Below are 12131 nucleotides of genomic sequence, written 5' to 3'. Positions count from 1 at the left end.
GTGGTTTTAAACCGAAAGAGAGTAGGTTTAGGTTGTATATTAGGAAGAAATTCTTCCCTGTGAGGGTGGTGAGGCCCTGGCACAGGGTGCCCAGAGCAGCTGTGGCTTCCCCATCCTTGGAAGTGTCCAAGGCCAGGTTGGGCAGGGCTTGGAGCAGCCTGGGACAGTGGAAGCATCTCTGTCCATGGCAGGGGGTGGGACTGCATTAAGGTCTCTCCCAACCCAAACCATTCTGTGATTCTACAATATAAAGGTGGTTATGAAAGCTATAGAATATTGTTGGAGTCTCACGTTTTTTATAAGTTATTGGGACAAAAAATGTATTTGTCATTCTAGTATCTTCCACCAGTGGACAGTCGCTCCATTTCTGGATTTGTGGGACTGAAGAATGGTGGTGCTACTTGTTACATGAATGCTGTTTTCCAGCAGCTGTATATGCAGCCTGGTCTCCCAGAGGTAATTAGTCCAGCATCCAATAAAGTCCTCTTTTTGGAATTACTTTCATTTGAACTACCTCATCTTAGCACCATTTGTAAATAGGTTGTAAAAATAAAAGTCAACTGTGTATGTATAAATATGCACAATAAATATATAAATTATAAGTTTTAGTGCTGTGTGCCATGACAGCTTACAGTAATGATTTTTCCAGAAACCAATTTAATTTCTTTCCTTCCAGGCCTTGCTTTCCATTGATGATGATACAGACAATCCTGATGACAATGTGTTCTATCAAGTTCAATCTCTTTTTGGTCATTTGATGGAAAGCAAGCTACAGTATTATGTACCTGAGAACTTTTGGAAGGTATTGCATCTTTTTGTTTAGAATCTCTAGCTTTTCTACTTTAAAAGTAATCATTTATTCAGCCTTTTCTCATTGCAGAATTTATAGAGATAAAGTAAGTTCTAATTCAAAAAATCAAAATATGTTAAAATAACAAATTTATATAAAAAAATACTTTTCTTAGTGATATAGCTATGAAATAACCACGTTTTAACATATATTTATACTTTATATAGATTTTCAAGATGTGGAATAAGGAGCTTTATGTTAGAGAGCAACAGGATGCTTATGAGTTCTTCACCAGTCTTATAGATCAAATGGATGAGTACCTCAAGGTAAAAACCTCAGCAATTTCTTTCCTAGGTCATATGCATATCCTTCGTAGCTTTTTTCTCTTTTTGCTTTGATCTTTAGAGAAGAAGGCAGAGAGCCATTTGACTTCTTTTATAATCTGCACAGTATAAACACAGAAGTTTAAAATTCCTGCTGATTTCTTGGTCTTCCACCCTGCAATATATCCAACTGATGTCTAACTTTACATCTCCAACAGAAAATAGGAAGAGACCAAATATTTAAGAATACTTTTCAAGGAATCTTCTCCGATCAGAAGATCTGCAAGGACTGTCCTCACAGGTAATGTTACATTTTAGTGCATCAGTTACCAGGTTATGTGCTCCCAGAACTATTAAAATGTAGGTCGAAGTAGCACTGGAAAGTAGACAAAAGCCCCTGTGAGCATCACAGCTGTGATAGCTGTGGGGCAAATGCAATATTCCTTCCTAAGCATATTCTTGTTCCTGCAAGCTGGCTAAGTTCTACTCTGCTCTTCTTCTGAATTTAGGTATGAGCGTGAGGAAGCCTTCATGGCTCTCAACCTTGGTGTGACTTCATGTCAAAGCCTGGAAATATCACTGGATCAGTTTGTTAGAGGAGAGGTTCTGGAAGGGAGCAATGCGTACTACTGTGAAAAGTGCAAAGAAAAGGTATTGATTCTTAATTTTTGTGAAAGAAGGTTCATGTGCAGTTTGATGTTTTCTAAGCGTGGTCATGGAAGCCATGCTCACTCTTGCTACATTAAAGACAAAAGGTTCAATGCCTGTAACTCATGTTGTAAACCAAAAATTTAGGGGGATGGCAGGATGAAAAAGTATTGTGTGACTTATTGAGATGTATCCCAGCTGTCCTATGGACACTCTGCTTCCCATGGCTGGGTTTTTGTTGTGCATCTCTAGAGGGATGCTGCAGATTGCCTGGGGTGTCAGATAGAGGTGATATTCTTGTTTCTTTTTAAGAGAACTACAGTGAAGCGCACCTGCATTAAGGTCTTACCAAGCCTGCTGGTGATTCACCTGATGAGATTTGGCTTTGACTGGGAGAGCGGCCGTTCTATTAAATACGATGAACAAATAAGGGTAAGAAAACTGTCCCCAACTATTTTGTGTAGTGCACTCTTGTTCTTCCTATTCATCTTTCCTTCTTTTCCCCACATTTTGATACAAAGATTTTAAGTATGTGATGCACTTACACTTACAACATGGTAGTGCTACAGAAAATAAAGTGATTTTTTCTTAGAGCTTTTCCTTGCTTGCAGCACTCTCAGGGTCCTTTCAGAAAGCAAGACAAAAAACCTCCTTAAAGAGAGTTTATTATTTAACTTCTGTGTAATAAGCATAAGAAGTTGAAGTTCCATGTTTTCCTTTGATGTTCCCAGTGTGGGAAGTATTAATACCATTCTCATAAAATTACAGGAAGCGTGCACGCACTGCAACGTCTTGATTAATCCAAAATCTCTTTTCAAACAGTTTCCCTGGATGCTGAACATGGAACCTTACACTGTGTCGGGGATGGCTCGTCAGGACTCGTCCTCAGAAGTGGGGGAAAATGGCAGGAACACAGACCAGGGAGGAGGAGGCTCCCCAAGGAAGAAAGTTGCTCCTACGGAAAACTACGAGCTCGTCGGTGTGATTGTCCACAGCGGCCAGGCACACGCAGGGCACTACTACTCCTTCATCAAGGACAGGAGGTAATGGGCAAGAAGGTTCATGTGGGAGGTTTGAGAGCTGTCTAAAGACTTCTTGTTCTGGAAAGGTACATGGAGCCATCCAGAGCTCTACTGGAACCACTCTTCCCTTTCTGAACACCTATCATGAGGCAATGATACAATAATATGGGACATCATAGTACAAAATTCTAATTAATTCTTATGTGCCTTGTGTTGCAGTTTGAGGGCTTCCTGTGACACTGAGTTGCAGGCTGAACAGTTTTCATAGTTTTAATCAAAGCTATTTTTTTAAATGCAACTTTGACATCAATTGAACTAAGCTTTCCTCTTACTGTCAAAACAAATGTGAGTTCAGGCTTGTCACCTCTAGGATATTCAGAGTGGTTTGTTTTTTTACTGAGACAATCAAGTAACTTTGTTTCTCTTGTGTTTATGTTCTGTTTTGATCACAGAGGATGTGGAAAAGGAAAGTGGTATAAATTTAATGACACTGTTGTTGAAGAATTTGATTTGACTGACGAAACCTTGGAATATGAATGTTTTGGTGGAGAGTATAGACCTAAAGTCTACGATCAATGTAAGCAGAAGTACAGACTGATTTACAATAGTTTCATATTTCATCCTGATTTCAGCAGCAGTAGAGCTTAGTCCATTATAGGTACTTTGAGTTACTTGTGCTAATAATCCTTCTGAAGCACTTTTTCCCTAAAGCCTTCCCTTTACTGTAGGGCATAACAGTTTGTTTATGGCCTAATATGAATTGAACCATATTCACTGTTGTCCAGCACTTTGTAGGCTTAAGAGCAGAGATTGTAAAGCAGAATAGCACTTGTTAAAACAGTGTAAAACAAACCCCAACCAAACACAAAACAGCTCTTATTTTAGGCTAGTGAGAATAACTGCATAGAACACGGTGTGGCATCATATTGTTGAACTTTTCACCACTTTAAGGAATTTATTCCAAATTCATTTCCTGTATTCACCTGTTTCATAATTCAGACAGTTTTTGTCACTGACACAGACTGATGTTTTCATCTGACAGACTTCTACTGCTGCAGTTCACATGACTTGTACCCCCAGTTTTGCGTCCATATAGGAATGGGAAAGGTACTAAACCTTCAAGGGCCTTCATGGACTGTGTTTTTTCCCCACAGCAAACCCCTACCCCGACGTGCGCCGGCGCTACTGGAATGCCTACATGCTGTTCTACCAGAGAGTGTCTGACCAGAACTCTCCTGTCTTACCAAAGAAAAGCCGAGTGAGTGTCGTGCGTCAGGAAGCTGAGGACCTCTCCTTGTAAGTTCTTCTTGTATCCATAAAGGTTTCTCTCATGTTGATCACTACACCTCTCCCCACAACTAAGAATTGCATAGTTCCTGTCCAGCAAAGCAATATATTGACCCTTCTGTTGTTTTGGGTTAGTTTTTAGGCTGCTTGTCTACTACTACTCTGGCAGCAAGTTCAAGCTGATTGACAGCCTCAAGAAATATTCAGGCTGTCATCAAATTTGCCTTAAGATCACTCTGGCTGCACTGGTATTTTATACCTAAAGTGTAGATTGTTGTAGGATTTCATTATTCACCTTCAGCTTGTTTATATTTCAGATCTGCTCCTTCTTCACCAGAAATTTCACCCCAGTCATCACCTCGACCCCACAGGCCCAACAGTGACCGTCTCTCCATCTTGACTAAGCTGGTTCGAAAAGGAGAAAAAAAGGGACTTTTTGTAGAGAAAATGCCTGTGCGGATATATCAGGTAGAGCACCCTGAAAGTGGCAACTAAATTCTGCTCATGTAAAATTTGAGCACATAGTGAGAGAAACACAGGAACTTTTAAAGGTTACCTTGAAGTAATTCCCTTGTAGCAAAACTAGAAAGCAATTCTGGATTCTGACACAAAGTTACTAACAAGCTATTTAGTGATGCGTTATTGTAAGCTTTGCTCAACCTTCTCGCAAAATTGGCCCATCAATTCTTTGCTTTGAAGAAATTGCAGGCAGATGAATCAAACATGAGGTCTGGCAGCAGTCAGCATGCAGGCAGGGAGACACAAGAGCAGAGAAGGTGCTTCATTTGAAGTACACTTGAGGAGTCATGGAGATGATGGCAAATTACAGTCATCCCCAAGTTCTTGAGTTCTACAAGAATGTAGGAAGAGGAGGAGCAGTGAAGAGAGCCTGCATCACACACACACACAGGGAGAATAAACTCTGCAGGCTGTGTCTGGCCCTCCACATGGGCTGGTTCAGGGCAAACAGTCACTTTGGGCTTTCTTCTCTCTGGGACTGTATAATTACAATGAACAGAACTTGGCTCAAATTTATTGAGAGTCTTTCAGCAAAATCTCATTTGAAAAAAGAGGGGTTTGGCATTTGAATACCTTGTTGTGGCTGCAGCTTGTAATTACACCAGGGCTCCTTGCTCTCTGCATCTTAATTTGTTCAACAAATTTGTTTCTAGTTTTAGGCATGTTCTCCTGGCTTTTTTTATTAAAAACAAGCAAAAATTAGAACTTATCTGCAATTTCTTCCTTTTCTCCCTTAATGGCCAAATGATTAAGTCACTCATCTGTTGTTTTGTAATATCTTTGAAAGAAAATCACTGGTTTTATACCAAATCTTCTAAGTCTCTTGTATTTATTTTCTCCTCTGCTGAAGTAGTGATTCAGAAGGAAACAGAATAAGTTTGACACTGATTTTTAAACACCACACATTTACATAAAAGATGAAGTTTTAGTTAGAGAAGTGTATTTTGACAACATTTTTTTTTGCCTTCTGTAACTTTTATAGATGGTGAGAGATGAAAACTTGAAATTTATGAAAAACAGAGATGTATACAGTAGCGACTACTTCAGTTTTGTTCTGTCATTAGCATCCCTGAATGCTGTAAGTACCTGGATTTTAATCTTAGAGTGTTCAAAGTATGTTGGGTAAAATGCCACAGAAGCTATTTGGGTCACAACCAGGAAAACGGCAAGAGAAGGGTTGACATGATTTTGCTTTTCCAGACAAGCAATTCTTTGTCTCCAGTAGTTTTTGATGCTGATGATCACATCTGTCTCAAAGCAAACTGCAGCCTCCTCTTCTAGTACTACTGGGAGAAACATCATTTTTCCCCAGTAAAATTTATTTAATAAACCACCTTTTGTAATGATGCAAACTGAGCTCTAGAGGGACAGAAGTCCCTCTCCACGTGGAAGGTCCAAAAGTTGGTATTAATTACCTCAAGGTTGATAGAGTTTAATTGGAGATAGTTTCTTAATGAAGTTTTTCTAAATGGAGTCATAAACAAACAGCATTTATTAAATTTTTGAAATCCACAGATCTAGTTGGCCTTAGAGCAAGTTTGCTCCTGTTTTAGCATATTTATTAAATAGCACAGTCAGCACTGGAGACTGACTTAGCACAGAAAAATGCTGGGGTTTGTTTTTTCCAAGTGAAGCATGTTGATGTGTTTAAGAGACAGCATATGTGCTGCAGACACACTTCTGCTCTGGAGTAAACTTGGTATTTCTTTCAGACTAAGGTAAAGCATCCCTATTATCCCTGCATGGCAAAGGTGAGCTTACAGCTGGCAGTCCAATTCCTCTTCCAAACCTATCTCCGAACCAAGAAGAAACTCAGGTAAGGCAAATGAGAAACATGGTTTAGTTTCTGGAGGTGTTTTTTCTCCTGGATTACTGACAGTTGTCCTTGTTTTGTTGAAGGGCTGATACAGAAGAGTGGATTGCCACTATAGATGCACTGCTCTCCAAAAGCATCGATGCTTGTCAGTGGTTGGTTGAGTATTTCGTTGGGCCAGAGGGCCGGGAGCTTGTAAAGTAAGTCCTGGAAATTGTGTCTGAAGTGTTTTGTGTGGATAGAGCTTCCTAATGACATGATCTGGCCTATACTGATGTATTCCCAAAGAGTTGACTGTGTATATTGTTTAAACAGATACTTTAGACAAAACTCTTAAGTGATTATTTCTAGTATTTGCTCTGTGCAGCTTTCTGAGTAATTCTGAAAATCCAGTGAGATAGTGCAGTGTACATGGAGGAGGGTGCAGGTGTTGAGTTCAGTGGAGTGACTCAAAATGTGTTATAAGTTTGTCGAGTCAGTCCTGCAAGTGGTGGGGAAGAAGAACATGGCAAAAGTGCTTGGGGTAAGTTAAATACTTACCTGACAAAGGTCACAGTTAAACTGGAAAGATTTTTTTTTCTTGCCAAGCTAAGGATCCGCTAATTAGTGTTTTGAAAACAAATTATTGGAGTTCTGACATGCTGAAAAAGTGTGTCAGTGTAAAGAAAATGTTATCTTCTAATTTGCATTGAAAAGCAGGATTCTATGAGAGTTTTTAGAGCTTTTATTTTATTTGAATGAATAAATATATAAATAGGGGTGTTATAGGCCTTACTGGTGTCAAGCAGGAATGCATGAATGTAAGTTAAAGCTTACCCACAAAAGTACCATACAAAATGTATCTGGGCTATTAAAATAATAAATACTAAACACCACATTTAGTCATAGCAGCTGTGCTTACACGTTGATTCCAGTTCTCTTTGCAACTTCACCTTTTATCTTCCAGGACTTTCCTCCTGGAATGCAGCGTGAGGGAGGTGCGAGTTGCTGTGGCCACTATCCTTGAAAAAACCCTCGACAGTGCCTTGCTTTATCAGGAGAAGGTCAGTGAGTGTCACCTCCTCTCCAAACATCCCCTTGCTTGGCTCTCCCTGCTGGCTCTTGCTGTGCTTGTAGAGCTGTGTGAGCTGGTCCTGGCTCTTCATTTCTGGAATGGGTTAATGCTCATCTCTTCCTGCCGAGGAGGTGTTTGAAACATTTTGGGTTTTTAAGCAGTTGACAGCTCTTTACATTCAAAATCTTTTTCTTTTTCCCCACAGTTGAAAACTTTACACCAGTTACTGGAGGTGCTACTTGCTCTACTGGATAAAGATGTACCTGAAAACTGTAAAAACTGTGCTCAGTACTTTTTGCTGTTCAATAACTTTGTACAGAAGGTAAGAAACCATTATTCCCTCATGGCTATTTAAATTTTAAAGGACAATAATAAAGCAGCCAGTGATCCTTTTTCATAGGAGGGTTAGCAGCACAGTGTAACTCTCTCAGAACTTTTATTAAGAGTAATCAGGGTTGTTCTGTTTTGTTTTGTTTTTTAAGTAAATGGCTTTGAATCGTGGATTAGGATAAAATCACACAAAAATATGCCAGCAAACTATACCAATAGAAACTGTCATTTCCAGAATCTGAATATTGGTTTTGTGTTTTGAGAGGGTGTATAGGTGTGTGTGTGTATATATATAAACACATATATTTATATAAATATTTATATATTTATATAAACATATATTTAAAAAATATATATCCAACATTCAGGATTTTTGTCCCATAGGGAGCAGGATAACTGACTGAACTATTTCTATTTCTCTATTCTTTTTGCCCTTTTTTTTTGTTTCTTGTAAGACATTTAGTGTGCATTTGCTGACTCTGGTCTGATGTATGTAACGTGCTGCCTAGAATGAGCTCTTTAGCAGTTTACCTTATTGATCTGTGTAGTGATTTTATGGGGGTTTTGGTGTGGAAAATGCAGCTTTTAGCCTGTGCATTTTACTTTTGAGCACTAATTCTTCACCTGCACAGGAAGGTAACTTGTTGGTTTTGTCTCCACAGCAGGGAATAAGGGCTAGCAGTCTTCTCCTCAGACACTCTGCCCTGAGGCACATGATCAACTTTCTCCTTGGCCCCAACCGGCAGAGCAATCAGGTACAGTTGTGTCGTGCTGTACTTTGTCCATCCCCACGTTTTTTATGATGTTTAAATTATGAATAAATACTTTTCATGTGGTAGAATAGACAAATCCTTTGATTTTTCTATAAACCTCATGCAAGTGTGAGCTGACCTATGTATAGTTAGCATGGAAATAACTGTTGTGGCAGAAGTGAGCATGATGATTTTGATAACAACAAAATTTTTACCCACTCCGAAGTATTAACCATGGTGGTGGACTGGAAGAACATTATTTTGGCTTAAAAAATTTGATTAAATAAACCAAAGTTAATTAAATCTCTCTTTGGCTCAAGCAGAACCGCAGGTGGAGTTCAGCACAGGCACGTGAGTTTGGATATCTTCACAACACTGTAGCACTACTTGTCTTGCACTCTGACGTCTCCTCACAAAGAAATGTTGGTAAGAATTGTGGTTTTGTCTTTTGGTGACTTGGCATTTCAGTTATATTGCCTGGGAGTAACTTAACATCAATGAGGAAAATACAGTAACTTTGAATTTAAGGTAGTAATGGTTAATACACGCTTGGTTACTTCTGATTTTGCTGTAAATGTATTGAGGGCCCGTGGCAAACAGTATTTGGGGGTGGCTGAAAATCTTGATACTAACATATTATTGTGTCTTCTGCCCTTCCCTATGTGCCCAAAAGTTCTTTCCTCATGTGAATGAATCAAGCTGTGTCATTGGATGAACAGGCTCACTGCCTCACAAGCTGTATTTTGCTTGTGCTGCCTTTTGCTAGTCTAAAGGGGACTACTTAGACTAAGCTACTGAATAATAAACAATGAAACACTCTCCTAGATAGTTCTTACAAGAGGCAGAAGTATCCAAATAAAGATAATAAAGAAATAAGGTAAAATCTTCAGTTAAAATTAAAGTTAAAATTCCCGAAGGAGGAATTTGAAGTTGTCTTTTAGAAGAATAACTTAATTTCTGTCTAGGATTGAAAGCAGTCAAAAATCAGAAGGTAACAGGAGAATTATAAACATTCTGGATATGATGAATGTGCAAAAGTGATTAGGAGTAAAACTAAAACTCAAAGTACTGATAGTCTGTGGACATTTTGCTTTACCTTCCTGCAGTTCTTTTGTCTGCCGTCACTAAAGTAAGTGACACTTCAGTGTGCCAGAGATTTGGTACTTGGAGTGGTAGCACACCAGCTATAAACTAGTTGAGATGAGTGTCATGAGGGATTTCATGGTGCCAAATGAGCAGCAATGTCTTCAAGGTGTGTTAGAACAAACTAATCTATGAGTGGATTGTTTTTGTATTTGCTGTTATAGCTCCTGGTCTCTTTAAGCAGCGTCCACCTCTCAGCATCACCGCTTCAGGGCCGCTTCTGGCACTCCATGAAGAAGTGGAAGCCTTGTTATTCCTGTCTGAGGGAAAACCCTACTTAATGGAGGTACCTGTTCTAAATTCTGCCCTGCTTGAACCCAAAAGCTGGTCTGATGTATTCCTTTGACATATCCTTCCATGAAAAATACTGAATATTCAGAAGCAGGCAGCCAGGGGCGTATGTGGTTATTTTGAGCCTAAACAGGAAGGCACCTTTAGTTTCTTGATCGCTTCATATTCTAGTATATCCCTAAGCTTTGGGTCTGGTTTTATGCACAGTCTGGTTTTATGCACAGTTTGCAAAGGCCTGTGCAGCTTTTTGCCATGTCAAGTGCAGGTGCTAACTTGAGTTGCTCTGATTTAATGGATCGTGCTTGACCACCCCATAGGAGGTGGGCATCAGGAGCTGAAGGAGTGCTGTGAGGGCAGGGGTTCAGCCTCCTGGGCCATGCAGGCACTGGGGAAAAGAGCTGCATCCTTCCTGGGAAGGACAAACGGTGTGTTACAGACTTATTTTGTTGAAGAGAGCTGTATGAAGCTGTGCTGTGCCCGCAGGTGATGCACGCGCTGCGCGAGCTCACGGGGTCACTGTCGGTGCTCATCGAGATGGTGGTGTACTGCTGCTTCTGCAACGAGCACTTCTCCTTCACTGTGCTGCACTTCATCAAGGTACACACAAAACCAGGACAAGCCTTTCCCATAAGTGCTTCCTTCAGGCTTTGCTCGTCCTGTGTCTTGTGCATTATAAGAGCACTGCAGAACAATCAGTACAGTTTGTTGGGTCTGGGGAGGTGTTGGGGTTTAGGTTTTCTTGCCCTTTACTATATAAATTAACAAATTTTCAAAAATCTGTAAAGCTGTCTTGAAATTCTGTGCTTCATCGGTATATTCTGCTATCTAAGTAACTTTGTTTCTTACTCACAGACTCAACTGGAAACTGCTCCGCCTCACGAACTGAAAAACATATTCCAGTTACTCCATGAGATCCTGGTAAGTGAAGGGTAAAGACTTGGACAGGAAGGATTTTGTATTGATATATAACAAAAAAAGTCAGGACTGCATTGGTAATTTCAACATCCACACGTATTTTAATCCTTCAGTTTGAAGTTTTATTACTCCCTAAATTTCTGTCTTGGTAATCCAGTGACACGTGAAACTTCACAGTCTTGTTTTGCATGTTGGAGGGGTTAAAACCATTCCATAGAATAGCTACAGCATCACACACAACTTACCTAAGTTGACATTTTTCTTTCCTAACAGGTTATTGAAGACCCATTACAAGTAGAGCGCATCAAATTTGCTTTTGAAACTGAAAATGGATTAATAGGCAAGTAAGCTAGTGGGTGAACACTCCTGTCTCTACTGACCTTGATGGTGTGGTGATTCATGCCATCTCCTGGTTCCCAATCCTCCTAAACTGTTCTACTTCTCAGGGAAAAGAACTCAACACATTTGATTTAGCAACTGCCACTCCAGGAAATGCTCTAAGAAATCCAAAATAAGCACTGGAATATTATAGTGACAGCAAACTGGAAAGGAATTGAACTGGGAAAGAGAGCTAACTTATTTAAATAAGGGACAGACTGGGCTGTGTGTAAAACAGGAGGGAAGAAAAGTACCTTTGATTACCGTAACAGAGGAACTGTATGAATCCTGCAACCTTAAAATTAATTTTTATTTCCTACATATCTCAAGAAATTGTCAATCTTTTTGTTTTGTCAGCACCCTAATTACCATAGAAAGAAACTGGTTCAGCACAGCAGGATGCTTGCCCTGCTAACTGCAGTAGAGCCTCACAGTGGGGCAGGGGGCTCCCACCTGTTCTGCTCATACAAAGTGCTGTCTCTCCGTTTGATACAAAACTTTCCTGAAGTTATTGAAGCATTCAAAAGCAACAGAAAAATCCCAAAAGTAATGAGGGCTTATTTCATGTGCATCAGGAGAAGTGGCTTTTGTGTGTAAATGAAATGTGGCATAACACAGAGAGCACCTCTGATGGGTTAGTGCAGCTTGAGCAGCTCTTTCATGGCTGTTTGGGTGAGGAGCTGCTTCAGATTGGGACTTTGACCTTCAGTTATCTTGGATTCTGTTTTAGTGAGAAGGAATATTTAGCTTTGTTCTTTATTTCTCTCGTCAGTGCTCCCCTGTTTAGTAGTTTCCAGGTATGGCTGAGGGAACAGAAGGAAATATGCAGCAGTGTAAGAGAATAGCTAAGTGATTATTTTAATTTC

At 39.8% G+C, this 12131-nt stretch overlaps 1 protein-coding gene across 2 annotated transcripts in view; it reads left to right on the top strand.

Annotated features, from left to right (window-relative positions):
- USP24 (ubiquitin specific peptidase 24) overlaps positions 1–12131 on the top strand; it is a 60874-nt gene that overhangs the window by 43575 nt on the left and 5168 nt on the right. For both annotated transcript variants that reach the window (XM_042030779.1, XM_042030778.1), the window contains 21 exons: positions 337–456; positions 677–802; positions 1018–1116; positions 1332–1414; positions 1623–1764; positions 2074–2193; positions 2584–2804; positions 3236–3360; positions 3938–4079; positions 4388–4538; positions 5572–5667; positions 6302–6405; positions 6489–6602; positions 7349–7445; positions 7662–7778; positions 8449–8541; positions 8862–8964; positions 9846–9967; positions 10456–10569; positions 10825–10890; positions 11161–11227. In XM_042030779.1, the coding sequence (XP_041886713.1) occupies positions 337–456; positions 677–802; positions 1018–1116; positions 1332–1414; positions 1623–1764; positions 2074–2193; positions 2584–2804; positions 3236–3360; positions 3938–4079; positions 4388–4538; positions 5572–5667; positions 6302–6405; positions 6489–6602; positions 7349–7445; positions 7662–7778; positions 8449–8541; positions 8862–8964; positions 9846–9967; positions 10456–10569; positions 10825–10890; positions 11161–11227 (2422 nt within the window). The remainder of the gene's footprint in view (positions 1–336; positions 457–676; positions 803–1017; positions 1117–1331; positions 1415–1622; positions 1765–2073; positions 2194–2583; positions 2805–3235; positions 3361–3937; positions 4080–4387; positions 4539–5571; positions 5668–6301; positions 6406–6488; positions 6603–7348; positions 7446–7661; positions 7779–8448; positions 8542–8861; positions 8965–9845; positions 9968–10455; positions 10570–10824; positions 10891–11160; positions 11228–12131) is intronic.

The sequence above is a fragment of the Corvus kubaryi genome, unplaced genomic scaffold, assembly GCF_017639235.1.
Source record: "Corvus kubaryi isolate FWS band 111438036 unplaced genomic scaffold, C.kubaryi_AGA036_p1.0 37334, whole genome shotgun sequence".
Lineage (NCBI taxonomy): Eukaryota > Metazoa > Chordata > Aves > Passeriformes > Corvidae > Corvus > Corvus kubaryi.
Note: the sequence above shows the minus strand (reverse complement) of the source record. Positions and strands in the feature narration are given on the sequence as shown.